We start from the raw sequence: 18,389 nt of genomic DNA, 5'->3' as shown, positions 1-18,389 counted from the left end.
GAGGATTGTTGGCCAGTGGGTGCACTCCTTGCTCCTCGTCAAATAGTGACGTGGGATGTTTGATGTCCACCTGAACAGACAGGCCTCGGTTTAACAGCTCATGTGAAAGACGGTACTTGCTACATTGCATCACTCCCTCAGTTCTGGGTGGGCTATCAACCTAGATTACATGTTCAAGTCCTGGAGCAGAGATTGAAATAAGTATCAGGAGATTTTTTTTTTTTAAGTACTTAAAAAGAGTCCGCAAATGAACATGCTGATTCTACAACAGTGACAGATCTGTAATATTAAGGAACGGTGAAAAGGGAATGAAGTGGTTGGTACTGTGCACACCAGTCCCAATGTAATGCAGGAATAAAATTGAGTCCATCGCATGGTGACTCTGGGCTCAGCCCATTCTGGAAACATATCTGCAATTTATTGGGCCAGAACTATGCTCCTGATTATTTTGTATATGCCTGGAGCTTTGTTCTGGCCACTGTGTTCAGCCAAGGAGCAGCACAGAAACCCTTATTGCTCTCAAACTCAATAACTACACTAATGCCCTTCCTCTGTTACTAATCACTAACAGTATTAGTTTAAATTAAAATGTATACAAAATGGTGGACTGCAAGGGATTCAAACAAGCATGGGTTCAATCAGTTTTGAGCTCGAGTTTGACTGTGATACTTGCCTCTAAACTAAAGACCAATCGGTTGGCATAAGTAACCCATGCGGCACTGTGGGCCATCAGCAGCAGCAGAATTGTATTCAACCACAATCTGTAACCTCATAGCCCGGCATATCCCTCACTCTACCATTACCATCAAGCCGGGAGATCAACCCTGGTTTAACGAAGAGTGCAGGAGAGCATGCCGGGAACAGCACCAGGCATACCGAAAAATGAGGTGTCAACCTGGTGATGCTACAACACAGGACTACTTGCATGCCAAACAACGGAAGCAGCATGCGATAGACAGAGCTAAGCGATCTCACAACCATCAGATCAAATCAAAGCTCTGCAGTCCTGCCACATGCAGTCGTGAGTGGTGGTGGACAATTAAACAGTTAACAGGAGGAGGAGGCTCCAAAAATATCCCCATCCTCAATGATGGTGGAGCCCAGCACGTGAGTGCAAAAGACAAGGCTGAAGCATTTGCAACTATCTTCAGCCAGAAGTGCCGAGTGGATGATCCACTTCGGCCTCCTCCTGAGGTCCCCAGCATCACAGATGCCAGTCTTCAGCCCATTCAATTCACTCCACATGATGTCAAGAAACGGCTGAAGACACTGGATACTGCAAAGGCTATGGGCCCTGACAACATACCGGCAATAGTACTGAAGACTTGTGCTCCAGAACTAGCTGCGCCCCTCGCCAAGCTGTTCCAGTACAGCTACAACACTGGCATCTACCCGGCAATGTGGAAAATTGCCCAAGTATGTCCTGTCTACAAAAAGCAGGACAAATCCGACCCGGCCAATTACCATCCCATCAGTCTACTCTCAATCATCAGTAAAGTGATGGAAGGTGTTGTCGACAGTGCTATCAAGCGGCACTTACTCATCAATAACCTGCTAACTGACGCCCAGTTTGGGTTCCGCCAGGGCCACTCAGCTCCTGACCTCATTACAGCCTTGGTCCAAACATGGACAAAAGAGCTGAACTCAAGAGGTGAGGTGAGGTGAGAGTGACTGCCCTTGACATCAAGTCAGCATTTGATTGAGTGTGGCATCAAGGAGCCCTAGCAAAACTGAAGTCAATGGGAATCAAGGGGAAAACTCTCCATTGGTTGGAATCATACCTAGCACAAAGGAAGTTGGCTGTGGTTGTTGGAGGTCATTCATCTCAATCACATGACATCACTGCAGGAGTTCCTCAGGGTAGTGTCCTAGGCCCAACCATCTTCAGCTGTTTCATCAATGACCTTCCCTCCATCATAAGGTCAGAAGTGGGGATGTTCGCTGATGATTGCACACTGTTCAGCACCATTCGAGACTCGTCAGATACTGACGCAGTCCGTGTCCATATGCAGCAAGACCTGGACAACATTCAGACTTGGGCTGACAAGTGGCAAGTAACATTCGCACCACACAAGTGCCAGGCAATGACCATCTCCAACAAGTGAGACTCTAACCATCTCCCCTTGACATTCAATGGCATTACCATCGCTGAATCCCCCACTATCAACATCCTGGGGTTACCATTGATCAGAAACTGAACTGGACCAGCCATATAAATACTGTGGCTACAAGAGCAGGCCAGAGGCTGGGAATTCTGTGGCGAGTGTCTCACCTCCTGACTCCCCAAAGCCTTTCCACCATCTACAAGGCACAAGTCAGGAGTGTGATGGAATACTCTCCACTTGCCTGGATGAGTGCAGCTCCAACAACACTCAAGAAGCTCGACACCATTCAGGATAAAGCAGCCTGCTTGATTGGCACTCCATCCACCACCTTCAACATTCACTCCCTCCACCACCGGCGCACTGTGGCTGCAGTGTGTACCATTTACACGATGCACTGCAGCAACTCGCCAAAGCTCCTTCAACAGCACCTTCCAAACCCGCGACCTCTACCACTTAGAAGGACAAGGGCAGCAGACGCATGGGAACATCACCACCTACAAGTTCCCCTCCAAGCCACACACCATCCTGACTTGGACCTGTATCGCCGTTCCTTCACTGTCGCTGGGCCAAAATCCTGGAACTCCCTTCCTAACAGCATTGTGGGTGTACCTACACCATATGGACTGCAGCGGTTCAAGAAGGCGGCTCACCACCATCTTCTCAAGGGCAATTAGGGATGGGCACTAAATGCAGGCCTAGCCAGCGACGCCCACATCCCATCAATGAATAAAAAAAATATCAAAGTTATACGTAGTATTTCAAAATTGCGGAATTATTTCAACTATCAAAAGTAAATATATTCCTCCTCACATTTCATACATTTTTTCTGAAGAAAATGGATTATGTGCAATTGTTTTTTTTTGCTTTTATGTTTATCCTGATCTGCTGATCAAAGGCTGCTTTGGCAATCTGCTGGGATATGTATTAGTCCAAAATGACTTGCCCCCGATATTCTCCCCGCCACCCCCAGTGTGGAAACGCCTGGCCTCAGCACAGCAACTTGCTATTAATGGTAAACTGAGATTGAGAGAATCGTCTTGTGACTTTGGAGCAGGATGACTTTTGGGTTGGTTAGGGTAATGCAGACAAAAATCCTTGAATCATTTAAGCAGCAGCTGGATGGTGTGAAAAGACTTGTTGGCTCTTGCTGGATTGATGAGCTTGAAAACGCTAATGGCCTTGTCCATATCTGTCTAGTGGTCTTCTCTTTGCTGTTATGAAGGAGTATATTTGAGTTCAAATGCACTGCAGCAGCATCGTCCGCCCATAAAAACCTGCTGCTTTGGTTCCAATTTGAGACTCTGGGGGCTGGATTTTCATTGGGCCATGGAGTCGGGATTGGAGGCGTGTGGGGGGTTTAAAATCCTGAAATCGGGGGTCCCGACCCCAACCCGCCTCCATGCCAGTTTCAAAGGAGGCGGGTAGGGAATTAATGCCAATTAACTGCCTGTTAACAGGTAGTTAACTGGCAGTTTTAGCCTAATCTCTCTATTGTGGAAATGTGGGATTCCCGACGGCTCCAAATCACGCCAAGTTAGCGAGGCGGGCCGTCGGGATGAAGGGCTCAGAGGGTTCGAGATGTCCGGTGTTCAGGTGAGTGATGGGTGCATGAGTGCAGAGGTAAGTGTGTTTGGTCTGTGTAAAGTGTTTAAAGAAGTTCTACTAACCTTTACAGCCTTCCTTCCTTCAGGTCTCGGGAGTCCCTCATCTCACCGGCACAGAAAGCAGAATGGCCGCCAGCTGTCAAAATCTGCAGCCTCTGCTTTCTGTTCCGGGGAGATCTCTAAATCATCCTGAGAGGAAGGAATTAACCTGGAGTACAGACTCAGTGTTTGACAGCTTCAAACAGCTGTGAAACGCTGATATTTCACCTGTCAAAAGGTCTTGACAAATGAAATATCAATCTGTGACGTCACCTGTTGCCGGGTGGCCCTTAATTGGCCTGCTGAGCCCGCTGGGCGGGCTCAACAAGGTCAATCAAGTCAAAATCGCGTGGGTTGGCTAGAACTCGATGGAGGCGGGGCTACAACCCCGAAAGTTGTAGTCCCGACTCCTCAATGAAAATCCAGCCCTGGGTGTAAGGAATGGAGACGGTGAGAACTGTCTGAAATCTCAAAGCTGCGTTCTTGTTAATTATTACACAGAATTTACAGCACAGAGCTGGGCTATTCGGCCCAAGAGGTCCATGCCGGTGTTTATGCTCCAAACGATCCTCCTCCCACCCTACTTCATCTCACCCTAACCGCATATCCTTCGAATCCTTTCTCCCTCACGTGCTTCTCTAGCTTCCCCTTAAATGCATCTCTGCTATTTGCCTCAATTACTCCTTATGGTAGCAAGTTCCACATTCTAACCACTCTCTGAGTAAAGACGTTTCTCCTGAATTCCTTATCGGTGACTATCTCCATAAACTTGAGGTCATCTAAAACTCTGCCACTCGTGTCCAAACTCGCACCCAGTCCCGCTCACCCATCTCCTCTGTGCTCGCTGACCAACATTGGCTCCCAGTTGAGCAATGCCTCGAATTTAAAATTCTCATTCTTGTTTTCAAATCCCTCCATGGCCTCCTTATCTCTGTAATTTCCTTCTGCCCTATAATCCCCCTAGACTTCTATTCTGGAGTTTAGAACATCCCCGATTTTAAATGCCCCACCATTGGCGGTCGTACCTTCAGCTGCCGAGGCCCTTAGCTCTGGAATTGCCTCCCTAAACCTCTCTGCCCCTCTACATCTCTTTCCTCCTTTAAGACTCTCCTTAAAACCTACTTCTTCGACCAAGCTTTTGGTTATCTGCCCTAACATCTTATATGGCTCGGTGTCAGTTTTTTTTTGATAATACTCTCATGAAGTGGCTTGGGACGTTTTATTACATTAAAGGTGCTATATAAATATGTGGTGTTGTTGTTGTGACCCCTAGTTTTGGACTTCCCCACAAGTGGAAACATCGTCTACCCCTTCATAATTTTAAAGACCTCTATTAGGTCACACCTCAGCCTTCTCTTTTCAAGAGAAAAGAGCCCCAGCCTGTTCATTCTTTCCTGATGGTTATAACCAATGTTCCTGTTTACCAGCTGCACAGCAATTTGCAGTTCCCGCGCAGCCAGCTCCATGCGCACCCAAAAAAATTACGGAAAACATTGGTTATAACCTCTCAGTTCTGGTATCATTCTCGTAAATCTTTTTTGCAACTTCTTCAGTGCCTCTATATCCTTTTTGTAATATGGAGATCAGAACTGCGCACAGTATTTAAAGTGTGGTCTAACCAAGGTTCTATATAAGCTTAATATAACTTCTCTGCTTTTCAATTCTATTCCTCTAGAAATGAACTCCAGTGCTTGGTTGCATTTCTTATGGCTTGTTAACCTGCGCTGCTACTTTTAATGGTTTGTGAATCTGTACCCCTAGACCTCTTTGGTCCTCTACCCCATTTAGACTCTTAGGCCTGATATTTACAGGGAGGGAGCGAGGGCACGTGATTGCCGGGGGGAGTCCCAGAAATGCCAAGAACGCCTGGTACATTTAACGGCAGAACCGTATTATAATTTTTTTACTCTGTTTCCCGCCTGTTAGCCGGCCAGGTTGACAGACTGGCCAGCTGCCGGGCTGGAAAGCCTGTGGTAGAAGGCCGCAGCCGGGGACCGTTGGGGATGTTGCGGGTTGGTGGTGGGGCAGGGCGGGAAGAGACGTAGCGCCAGTCTGCTAGATCCGCCTCCCTTTAGCTTCCGAGTTTCCAGAGCCCTGGGAAACCCGGCCGGCCAGCATTGTTGAAGAATGATCTTCCCTTTTGAAATCCGTGCTGACAACTCTTTATTATATTTCTGGTTTCTAGATGTTTTTCTATTACATCTTTGAGTAAAGATTTCATTATCTTTCCTACCACCGACGTTAAGCTAACTGGTCTCTAGTTCCCTGGACTTGTTCTAGCTCCCTTTTTAAATATAGGAATAACATTCGCTCTCCGCCAGTCCTCTAGCACTATTCCCTTTTCTAATCAATTTTTAAAATATATTTCCTCTGCTATCTCTTCCCTTGCTGCTTTTAGTATGCGTGGATGCAGTTCATCCAGACTAGTGGTTTTATCCTCTCTAAGTTTGGCTAGTTTATCAATTATCTTCCCCCTTTATCTTAAATGTCTTGATTTTTTTTGATCGCTTCTAATATTACTGTTGCTCTCCCTGGAAAATACTGAAGCAAAATAATGATTCAATATTTCTGCCATTTCACTGTCATTACCGGTGAGTTTATCTTGTGCACCCCTTAGTGGCTATATTCCTATCCTGATTTTCCTTTCGTTGTTTATATGTCTATAGAATAATTCACTATTTCTTTTTATATTTCTTGATAATTTAATTCCGCAGTTCCTCTCTGCCTTTCTAATTAAATATTTCCCACTGCTGTTCTATCTCTTTGCCTGTCAATTTTTTTTCCAGTTTATCTTCCCTGGTTCCATTCCCATCCCGTCAAAATTATCTTTTTTCCAACCTATTACTTTGGTCTTTGTCTTACTTCTGTCTTTCTCAATCTTTACCTTAAATGATCTACCATAACGGAGAGCACCCACTTTCCCCACCCATCCATGGCGAGTTGAAATGGGCAGGTAATCAAGTATTAAATTATTGAACACTGCTGATTGTTCTAGCTGTCTTCAACCAACCACTTCAGCATTCACTATCATTAAGATCAACTGGCACTACAGTAGTTAACTGATCGGCTGATTTGGCTTGCAGCTACCCCATGCACGCCAATCACCACAACTGTCATAGAACAGAGAGAGCTAATCAAAGACACTCCCCTGACTGTAAGCACCAGCCCTAGCTATAGAGGTGAGTACTACAGGAAGTATGCACTCCCCTCGTGTGATTCTGTCAACAGGCTCCATTTTAAACAGCCTTTATATTCATCGAATTTTACAGCATAGGAAGAGGCCATTCAGACCTTGGCACCTGCACTTGTGCCAGCTCGCTGACTGAGCTAGCCACTTAGCCCTAATGCCCTGCCCTTTCCCCATTCCCTTTTAAGTTGGTCTTTTTTCAAATATTTATCTACTTAGCTTTTAGAAGCTATTATAGATTCTAATTCCGCCACTATTTCTACACCCTAACAACCCTCTTATTAGTTAAAAGAAAATCTTACCTCTTCCTTCATTCTTTGTGATGATCTTAAATTAATGCCATCTATTTACCGACTCACCAACCAGCGGAAATAGTTTTTCACTATTTACCTTATCAGAACCCCTCATAATTTTGAGCACTTATATTTAATCTCCTCTTCTATTTGAAGATTCTTACCTCTAGTTTCTACTCATAATTAAAGCCTGACATCCCTGGTATTATTTTACTAAATCTCTCCTTTACCCTGTCCACAACCTCCCAAAAGTAGGGTCTCCAAAACTGGGTATAATATCCTAACTGCAGCCTAACGATTTGCATAGGTTTATCATTACCTCATTGCTCCTGTACTTGCTGTCCCCATTAATAAAATCTAGCATTCCGTATGCTTTTTTATTGCTCTGCTGATATCAACACTGTGGAGACAGGATGGCTGGAGACGAGCGTGTACAAAAGAATGTTGGTAGGCATGAATTTATAAAACCGAACAGGTGAGATTTCCCTCCATGAATTGTGAACTCGGGAGAAATTCCAGCCCCTGGGGTTGAATTTTGACTTGGTTTAATCCTGCACTCTTAATGATCGGGCCAAGCCTAAGTGTGTTGCATGGTGTGTTTGAGCCGGTGCCACTGGATTGGCTGCTTTAATTGTATTCTCCCTCCCCAGGGCCCTGTTACCTTCCCTTATTTTAGAAGTTTTGCGCTGCATCCGCAGTTAGTAGCTAATAAAACAAAATACATGTGCAGAAAATCTGAAATAAAAATAGAAAGTGCTGGAAATATACAGCAGGCCAGTCAGCATTTGAAGTAGCCTTTCAGTCCTGACCTTTTCCCACATGATGAACCTAGCCAATGTGAGCGACCCAAATTTGATCTTAGAATGTTTGTGCTCACGGTGAGATGGCAGTGCTGGGGAATGAACTCTTGTCAACCCATTGTCGGCATCAAATCCTCCCTGGTCAAGTACAGCACAACCGGATGCAGAGTAAAGCACCCTCTATTCTGATCAACCTCAGAACAGCACTAATGTGATGTTTCCCTTGTGTCCATGCCCACTAGGAGGATTGAGATTCTCCAAACTCCTAGAACTCGGGTCGCCAACTCTGGTCGAGTGTGTTCGTGGATGTTTCCTGGTGGTTTCATCATACAACCTTCTGGTTCCAACTGCCTCGCCCCCCACATCCTGCCACTGGCCCCCCAACATGTCTGTCCTCACAGCGCCCCACCTTCCCACGTCATTGGAAAGCGAAAAGACTCTTCAATACCCGATTGGATGATTCTTGAGTGTCAGTCAAACAGCCTTTTTTTCCATCTCCAATATTTTTATAACTAATAAACAGTAGTGTTCAAAGAAATGAAAAAAAGCACAATTTCTTTAATGGCCCCATGATTTTTGTTCCGAGTTCCTCGCCGCCATGTCCAGGAGATTAATCTTCAATTACTGGAGACTCCTGGGGGGTTGGCAACCCCGACGTAGAGCTCTTCCAGCCAGCGGGCAGAGGCTGCCTGGTCTGGATTTCGACCCAGGTCATGGGTGAAAGGCCAGAGTTCAACACACTGTGCCACCCAGTTCCCTAACTTTTAAAATGTTTTGTCCATGAGATGCTTAACATAGCAACTTACTAAAAACCTTAAATAAAAATATGGAAGACTTGCACAATAGGCAATAGCCTTATAAACACACTCAGATATATGTAAGTTGATAGATAAACCTGCTTAATAAAATTAACGTGAACAAAATAGCTCTTAACAAGCTTCCACCGTGCAAGCAGCATATGGTTGGCAATGTGATGGCAGCTCCTATGTCATTGCAATACGCTGCTTATGGCACTTGTTTTTCAAATATCAGCCTCTGGAAAATCTCACAACTAGAGAAATTGGCTAGCTCTTTCAATAGTTAAATACCACTATTTAAAATTGACAGCTTGTTAAAAATGTCTCATCCTTGTATTAATGATTCTTTGCAAGTCTATTTTTATTATTTAACAAGGTATCACATGGGAGATTACTAGAAATGATAAAGGAGTATGGAATTAATGGGATGATAGCAGACTGGATTAAAAATTGGTTAGAAGGGAGTTGGAGTTAAGGGCAGTTTTTCCAGAGTGGTTGGAAGTGGGTAGTGGTGTCCCACATGGTTCCGTTCTGAGGCCACTTCTGTCCACTGTGTATGTCAATGATTTGGATATAGGGAGTGGTGTTAACATTTTAGATTATACTAAAATAGGAGGTATAGTTAATTCTTTAGAAGACTACAGGAAGCTGCAGAGGGATATTAAGATGGAGGAATTGGCAAATAGAATTCAATGTCAGTAAATGTGAGGTGATGCATTTTGCTTGAAAACAAGTAACAGCAGTAATTATACTTTGAATACTCGGGTACAGGTTCACAACACTAAAGGTATCATCTCGGGCTGTAAAACAAAATCCTAATCAAATTCTAGATTTTATCTCGAGGTATAGAATGTAAAAGCCAAGAGGTAATGATGAGCCGATATAAAATCTTAATATCGCAGCGTACTGGACTCCACACTATAGGAAGGATATTGAGCATTGAGAGGATACAGCACAGATTCACCAGGATGTTGCCTGGTATGAGGAGATATAAGTACGACAAAAGACTTGAAAAATTGGAGCTTTTTTTGTTGGAACAATGCAGATTATGGGTGATCTGATAGAAGTGTTTAAAATGATGACAGGATGAGACCGGGTAGATAGAAACCGACTGTTTCAAGTCGTACATACAAGATTAAATGTAAGAGATTTATTACAGAGAACAAGGGAAACTTCTTCACACAGAGAGTTGTGAGGCTGTGGGATTCACTTCCAGGGTTAGTGGTTGAGGCAGAAACGGTGTCATCATTCAAGATTAGATTGGGGAGGTGGATGAATGAAAAGGGGATGTAAGGATATGGGAACAGGGCGGGTAAATGTGATTAGAGCTATTCCCTCACGTGGAGGGGAAATGCCGAAATGGACAGGTTGGGCTGAAAGTTTTGTTTCCGTGTTGTAACTTCTATGTAACCATGTATTATTGGGTTATAATCTCTACTCTAACCCACTGAAATATATCCATATACTGGGATAGCTCATAGCTTTTCTGAAATGCTACACAATGTGGAACAAATAGCGCTGCCTCTGTGTGGATTCTCCCTCAACTGTTTGCAAAATGGTAATTTTGTTTAATGTTTTGAAATCATGGACTCTGCTAATGTGGTCTTCCTTAATCTTCTAATTTAAAACCTGAATACTGAAGGGATCAAAAAATGTTTTCCTCCCTAGGGAATCTGGCGTATTCCTGTGGATGAAATTGACCGGCCTGGCAGCTTTGCCTCACACATGAACCGTTCGATTGTTATCTTACTTGACGTTCTGTCACAGCTGAAGGACCATAATACACTGCTGAGAGTATCTTCCATGCTTCAAAGGACACCTGACCAGGGAAAGTAAGTGTGCACGTTCAGAGCTTCTGAATCAACAGCTGTTTGTGGCCCAGGGCCCTGTAACTGACTTTGATTTCAGAAACACTTAATAATCCAGGGCTTTGAGGATTAGATGCTTCTCACTCTCTATCGCACTTAGACCTTTTTTGGAATAACGAGAGACATTCTTCTTCTTCCTGCAACGAGTTGCGTTCTGTGAATTGAATAGATTGCAATGCTTTCAGATATCAATATATTTGGACTATGTTAACAAGGAAATGGCTATAACTTGCTGTTAATTTTTATTTTAACAATGCCGCTGACCTTTGTTTTTTTGTTGGCTGAATTTGTTCAATATGATTGTTAACCATAGTGTCATCAGAACTTGTCTGGCCAGCACCTAACTAGTCATGTAGCGGTCAAGACTATTATTTCAGTTGTAGAGAATGGAACACTACAGGAAATTGAGAAGACCAGTGAACAGGTAAAGCCCAGTTCACAAGCAGGACCATGGAAATACGCTGTTATTGGAGCCACAGGTGATGGCCACTGTTGCCTGTTGGTAAGGTGTGTGACAGTGTCTTCCTCTGGTGCAGTAGGTCTCATTAAGGTTTGAGATCTGGATAGTGGTCTGGGGAAAGTGTCACAACCTCTAGACTAGTATCAAGATGAACCAGTGTTATTGCAGTAAAACTGATATGGATATTAGGGCCATATATGGCTCGCATCAAGTTGCAATTTGTTTGGCTTTGCTGTGTGCAAATTAGCTCAGTTTGCATTGGCTCATCCTATACGGCCTACATAGGAACCTGAGTAGGCCATTCTGACCCTTGAGTCAGTTCCACCATTCAATCAGATCATGCCTCAACTGTAGGAACATGGCCATTTTGAGAAAGGATACTGCCTTTGGATATTGCACATTTCATTATGTTGCCATTTCTTTGCTTAAGGAGGAATATGAATGAATGCCCAGTTATTATCCGAGGAAGGTTATACACATAGATATCAATGTAGTTTCTTCTTCCAGATTAATGAATCAAAAATATAAATGTCCACTTGTAAAAAGCCAGTTTTCTAAAAATGGGGTGAGAAGCCATATATGGAGGACAAGTTCAAACATTCCCTTGTTACTTTCATACAGATGATATTATGAATAAAGTTAAGTGATGCACATTCCCACTACCTGTCTCTCTCGCAGCATCATTGTGCTTTGCAGCCACCAGGGTTGTACTCCTAGGGAAACAGCAAGTGGTCTCTTCCCCCAAAATCGCACACTGTGTTCATTTTATTTACTTTTAATTAATTTTCTTCTTTCCCCACTTTCTTACTCTGTTTAGTTTGTTTGTTTTGTTTTCCTCTTCTGTACCAAATCTCTCTCCATTATTTTGTATATTTAACTTTGAATTATTTTGCATGTGGAAAAACTGTGTCATGTGAATTGTTACAGGAAACAAGATTATACAAAGCATAGGTTTCTACTGACAACTGTAGGAAGGGAACAAGATTTGTGTGCGATTATTGTATGCAGTCTGTATTAGGCTGTTAACGAGGCAAATTGGGTCCCTGCTGTAACTCGAGCAGTTTATTAGTTATTTTGATTTTTTTATAATCCATTGGTGAGGCCGCATTTGGAATGTTGTTTACAATTTTGGTTATCTTATTTTCTAAAGGGCATAGATGATTGGAGAGGTTACTGGGAAGAATGATTCCAGGACTCAAAACTCTAAATTTTCACAATAGACTTGGAGAACTGAAATAGTTTTCATTGTGGGAAAAAAGAATGAGAGGCAGCATGATGAAACAAATGGATATTATCAATTATAAATAGCTGTTTTAGCTTCAGCTGTGACCATAAATGCAAAATAGCCCTGCCATATGTGAGGCTGGAGATTCATAGAAATCCCCACCATCAGAGTGGCTGACGTGTGGAATCAAGGTTCGTGGTGAGCCTAGAAACTCTTTTAAAAAGGAGCTGCATTAATGTCTGGCTAGAATTGAGATTGAAGGTTAGAAGGATAAAAAAATAGGCTTAGAAGCTTGAATAATCTACGGAGTATGAAGGTTCATGTTATTCAGGACATGGTAATATTATCGGGATGAATAATGAGTGCAATGTATCCAAGTTTGCTGACGATACAAAGCTAGGTGGGACAGTAAGCTGTGAGGAGAACACAAAGAGCCTGCAAAGGGATATAGATAGACTAAGTGAGTGGGCAATAAGGTGGCAGATGGAGTATAACGTAGGGAAATGTGAGGTTATTCACTTTGGTAAGAAAAATAGAAAAACAATATTTTTTAAATGGTGAGAAACTTTCAAATGTTGGTGTTCAGAGAGATTTGGGTGTCCTCGTGCAAGAAACACAGAAAGCTAGCATGCAGGTGGAGCAAGCAATAAGGAAGGCAAATGGCATGTTGGCCTTTATTGCAAGGGGGTTGGAGTATAAGAGTAAGGAAGTCTTGCTACAATTGTACAGGGCCTTGGTGAGACCACACCTGGAGTACTGTGCACAGTTTGGTCTCCTTATCTAAGGAAGGATATACAGGAAACTTTCGATTTACCGGCACCTAAATAACCGGAAATCTCGGTTAACCGGCAAAATTCAGGAGTAGGTTCAGGTAAGCTTTACTTCTGCCTTCCTCGATCTGTTGCTGTGCAAGGGTGTGGTTGCAGCTGTTGCTAAGCTACAGAGACGCTTGGAACTTGTGGCCATTGTTCTGAAGCTGTTGCTAAGCAACAGGGTTTGTTGCTTTATACGGAGCTCTCCGCTCTCGTATCTTTTACTATAGCTTTCGGTTATCCGGGATTTTTGATGAACCAGCACCCCGTCGGTGCCGGATAAAAAAAAGTTTCCTGTACTTGCCTTGGAGGCAGTGCAACGAAGGTTCACTAGATTGATTCCTGGGATGAGGGCTGTCCTAGGATGAGAGATTGTGTAGAATGGGCCTATACTCTCTGGAGTTTAGAAGAATGAGAGGTGATCTCATTGAAACATGCAAGATTCTGAAGAGGATTGACAGTGTAGATGCTGAGAGGCTGTTTCCCCTGGTTGGAGTGTCTAGAACTAGGGGGCATAGTCTCAGGATAAGGGGTCGGCCATTTAAGACTGAGATGAGGAGGAATTTCTTCACTCGAGCGTTGTGAATCTTTGGAATTCTCTGCCCCAGAGGGCTGTGGATGCTGAGTATTTGAATATATTCAAGGCTGAGATAGATAGATTTTTGGACTCTAGGGGAATCGAGGGATATGGAGATCGGGCAGGAAAGTGGAGTTGAGGCCGATGATCAGCCATTATATTGAATGGCGGAGCAGGCTCAAGGGGCCGTATGGCCTACTCCTGCTCTTATTTCTTATGTTCTTATGAAGTTCACTCTTGTATTCTTGAAAGTTTGACCACTTCCCTCAGGAAACTTAAATACGTTAAGGGGCCATGACATTGCACGGGCAAAATACAAAACAACACAATACATTTTAGAATTGGCACGAAAAGGGTTAATGTAACCTTAGCAGAAAGCTGACTTTATTTTTTTTTGGAATGGAACAGTTCCCTTTGCTGAATCCCCAGAGCCTTCTCTTATTCTTTAGTACGCAGTCTGCAGTCTCGAAGTGTACCTTTCCGGGTGAGTTGTTACATGCAGAATATGTGAACCTTAAAAATGTCTCCTAAGTTTGCATTGTTCTCCAGAACCAAGACTGGCAGCCAGAACTGGGATTTTTACCCCATAGAACTTCACTGATGTAAAGCCATATCTTTTAAAGCAGTCAAGCAAACAAAATGTTAACAGTCCTCACACCTTGATGGAGAGGGGGATAATAGGGTTGCCAACTCTGGTGGGGTGTATTCCTGGAGGCTTCATCACGTGACCTCCCGCCTCGACTCACCTGACCCACACTCGCCATTGGTCCGTCCTCCAGACACACTGCCTTCCCACACCAATTGGAAAGGGAACAGACTCCTTGTTACCCAATTGGATTCCTCTCGACTGTTACTGAAACAGCCTTTGATCTTGTCCAATATTTTTATAGCTGTTAAATTAAAGTGTTCCAAAGAAAAGGACAAAACACAATTTATTTTTAATGCCCCTATAATTTTTCTCCTGGGCTGTTCGCTGCAGTCTCCTGTAGATTAATCTTCAACTCCTGGAGACTCCAGGGCAATCCTGCGGGATTGGCTGTCCTATCTGTAACATCGAGTCACAGGCCCAGAAATTCCGCTCGCAGCCCTCCCCGCGGGCGGAGGGCTGCGATTTGGAAAAATCTGCGCCTGGACCGGAGGGCTCCCGGGAGGCGCAGAATTCCGTTGCTGTGCCTCTTCAAACTGCCGGTGCGCAGGGCCTGCGTATCCCAGGGGCGCAGCTAGTTCGCAGCGTCCCTGGGATCACGTGGGCCATGGGGAGCCAATCAGAGCAGGGAATCTCCATTCATAGATTTGACAGGAAGACCTGTCAAATATGAATAGAAATCAGCCCCAAAACAAAAGTAAAACTTCAAATACATTTTTTTAAAAATCACATTTTTTAAATGACTATAAATTACACAAATTAAAATTTTTGTTTAATATAGTTAATTTTTGAAAAAAATACTTCGTTTTTAAGGGGGCTAAAAATAAACTTGCCTTTAAAGTATTTTTAAAATGATAAATCAGTGGAAAAAATTTTTTTTTTTTTACTTTCTTCAACTCAGCCTGGTAAAAGCCGGCCTTGTGCCTAGGAGCTGCCGGCCTTGCGCCTGCTTTTCCAGGCGCAGCTGTTTCCGATTTACCTGGACTGAAGCAACTGTGAAAAAAACAGAAGCTCCAGCCGTACGCGCTGCCTCTCTGGCGCAGGTGTTTGTCCTGTCAAGCCCTTTCTTCACAGAATGGAAGTTCAGGTTTCCAGTGCATGCCTAAAACTGGCACTTCTGTTGACCCTACAGGTGAGTACACAGCGCGTACACACCCTTAGGGAACAGAATTTCTGGGCCGTAGTTATACAGCACAGAAAGAGGCCCTTTGGCTCATCGTGTCCGTGTCGGCCATCAAGCCCTATCTACTCTAATCCCATTTTCCAGCACTTGGTCCGTAGCCTTGTATGCTATGGCATTTCAAGTGCTCATCTAAATGCTTCTTGAATGTTGTGAGGGTTCCTGCCTCTACCACCCTTTCAGGCAGTGAGTTCCAGATTCCAGCCACCCTCTGTGTGAAAAGGTTTTCCTCAAATCCTCTCTAAACCTCCTGCCCCTTAGCTTGAAACTATGCCCCCTGGTTATTGACCCCTCTACTAAGGGGAAAAGTTCCTTTCTATCCTATCTATGCCCCTCATAATTTTGTACACCTCAATCAGGTCCCCCCTCAGCCTTCTCTGCTCTAAGGAAAACAACCCCAGCCTGTCCAGTCTCTCTTCATAGCTGAAACGCTCCAGCCCAGGTAACATCCTGGTGAATCTCCTCTGCACCCTCTCTAATGCAATCACATCCTTCCTATAGTGTGGCGACCAGAACTGCACACAGTATTCCAGCTGTGGCCTAACCAGCGTTTTGTACAGCTCCATCATAACCTCCCTGCTCTTATATTCTATGCCTCGGCTAATAAAGGGAAGTATCCCATATGCCTTTTTAACCACCTTATCTACCTGTCCTGCTGCCTTCAGGGATCTATGTACATGCACACCAAGGTCCTCTGATACTCTGTCCAGTTCATCATTTCCACCTGTTTTGACGTAAGACCACAAATTATATTTCTGTCTGGCATAAGTTTCCTCCATTAAGACTTAAACATGCTGCTCCAACTTCAGAATTCCTTTATCTTAACTGATTCTTGATCAGAAGGAATGTTGCCTTTCTCACAATCTGACTGCTTCCTGTTTACCATTTTGTGTCTGCTGCAGAAAGTGTCTCCATTTAAAATCCTAAATGCTTGAAACTATATAAAATTATATAGTCACAGAAGACTATCTTGTTGCAGCTGAGTGACTGGCTGCAATCCCATTTATTAAAGGACTCGGACTAACATAGAAATAGAAGCCACAACAATATTTAGGATTATTACAATTAACGTAATCGGGTTAGCTGAACGGAACATAGGAACAGGAGTAGGCCATTCAACCCCTCAAGCCTGTTCCGCCATTCAATGAGATCCTGGCTGATCTGTATCCAAACTCGATCCATCCGCCTTGGCTCCAGATTTTATTTGTTCGTGGAATCTGGGCATTGCTGGCAAGGCCAGCATTTATTGCCCATCCCTAATTGCCCTTGAGAAGGTGGTGATGAGCCGCCGCCTTGAACCGCTGCAGTCCGTGTGCTGAAGGTACTCCCATAGTGCTATTAGGGAGGGAGTTCCAGGATTTTCACCCAGCAACGATGAAGGAACGGCGATATACCTCCAAGTCAGGATGCTGTGTGACTTGGAGGTGGTGGTGTTCCCATGCGTCTGCTGCCCTTGTCCTTTTAAGTGGTAGAGGTCGTCGGTTTGGGAGGTGCTGCCGAAGAAGCCTTGGCAAGTTGCTGCATCTTGTAGATGGTACACACTGCAGCCATGGTACTCCTGTGGTGCAGGGAGTGAATGTTTAAGGTGGTGGATGGGGCACCAATCAAGCGGGCTGCTTTGTCCTGGATGGTGTCGAGCTTCCTGAGTGTTGTTGGAGCTGCACTCATCCAGGCAAGTGGAGAGTATCCCATCACACTCCTTACTTGTGCCTTGTAGATGGTGGAACGGCTTTGGGGAGTCGGGATGTGAGACACTCGCCGCAGAATACCCAGCCTCTGACCTGCTCTTGTTGCTACTGTATTTATGTGGCTGGTCCAGTTAAGTTCCCGGTCAATAGTGACCCCCAGGATGTTGATGGTGGGGGATTCGGTGATGGTAATGTCGTTGAATGTTAAGGGGTGGTGGTTAGACTCTGGCTTGTTGGCGATAATCATTGCCTGGTACTTGTGTGGCACGAATGTTACCTGCCACTTATAAGCCCAAGCCTGAATGCCGTCCAGGTCTTGTTGCTTGCGGACGTGGACTGCTTCATTATCTGAGGAGTTGCGAATGGCGCTGAACACTGCAGTCATCAGCAAGCATCCCCATTTCTGACCTTATGTTGGAGGGAAGGTCATTGATGAAGCAGCTGAAGATGTTTGGGCCTAGGACACAGCCCTGAGGAACTGCTGCAACGATGTCCTGGGGCTGTGATGATTGACCTTCAACCACCACAACCATCTTCCTTTGTGCTAGGTATGACCCCAGCCAATGGAGAGTTTTCCCCCCCCGATTCCCAGTGACTTCAGTTTTACTAGGGCTCCTTGATGCCACACTCGGTCAAATGCTGCCTTGAAGTCAAGGGCAGTCACTCTCACCTCACCTTTGGAATTAGAGGCGCGGCTAGTTCTGGAGCACAAGTCTTCAGCACGACAGCCGGGCTGTTGTCAGGGCCTTTGTTGTATCCAGTGCACTCAGCTGTTTCTTGATATCACATGGAGTGAATCGAATTGGCTGAAGACTGGCTTCTGTGATGGTGGGGACCTCAGGAGGAGGCCGATATGGATCATCCACTTGACACTTCTGCTGAAGATGGTTGCAAACGCTTCAGCCTTGACTTTTGCACTCACGTGCTGGGCTCCGTCATCATTGAGGATGGGGATATTCATGGAGCCTCCTCCTCCCGTTAGTTGTTTAATTGTCCACCACCATTCACGACTGGATGTGGCAGGACTTTGATCTGATCCGTTGATTGTGGGATTGCTTAACCCTGTCTATAGCATGCTGTTTCTGCTGTTTAGCATGCATGTAGTCCT

General features: G+C 44.5%; 1 protein-coding gene across 5 annotated transcripts in view; it reads left to right on the top strand.

Annotated features, from left to right (window-relative positions):
- cabin1 (calcineurin binding protein 1) overlaps positions 1-18,389 on the top strand; it is a 464,264-nt gene that overhangs the window by 262,269 nt on the left and 183,606 nt on the right. For all 5 annotated transcript variants that reach the window (XM_085962047.1, XM_085962049.1, XM_085962050.1 and 2 more), the window contains exon 29: positions 10,494-10,657. In XM_085962047.1, the coding sequence (XP_085818173.1) occupies positions 10,494-10,657 (164 nt within the window). The remainder of the gene's footprint in view (positions 1-10,493; positions 10,658-18,389) is intronic.

This window comes from Somniosus microcephalus, chromosome 19, assembly GCF_052327205.1.
Source record: "Somniosus microcephalus isolate GS21.2 chromosome 19, FLI_Smic_1.0, whole genome shotgun sequence".
In the NCBI taxonomy this organism is placed as follows: domain Eukaryota; kingdom Metazoa; phylum Chordata; class Chondrichthyes; order Squaliformes; family Somniosidae; genus Somniosus; species Somniosus microcephalus.
Note: the sequence above shows the minus strand (reverse complement) of the source record. Positions and strands in the feature narration are given on the sequence as shown.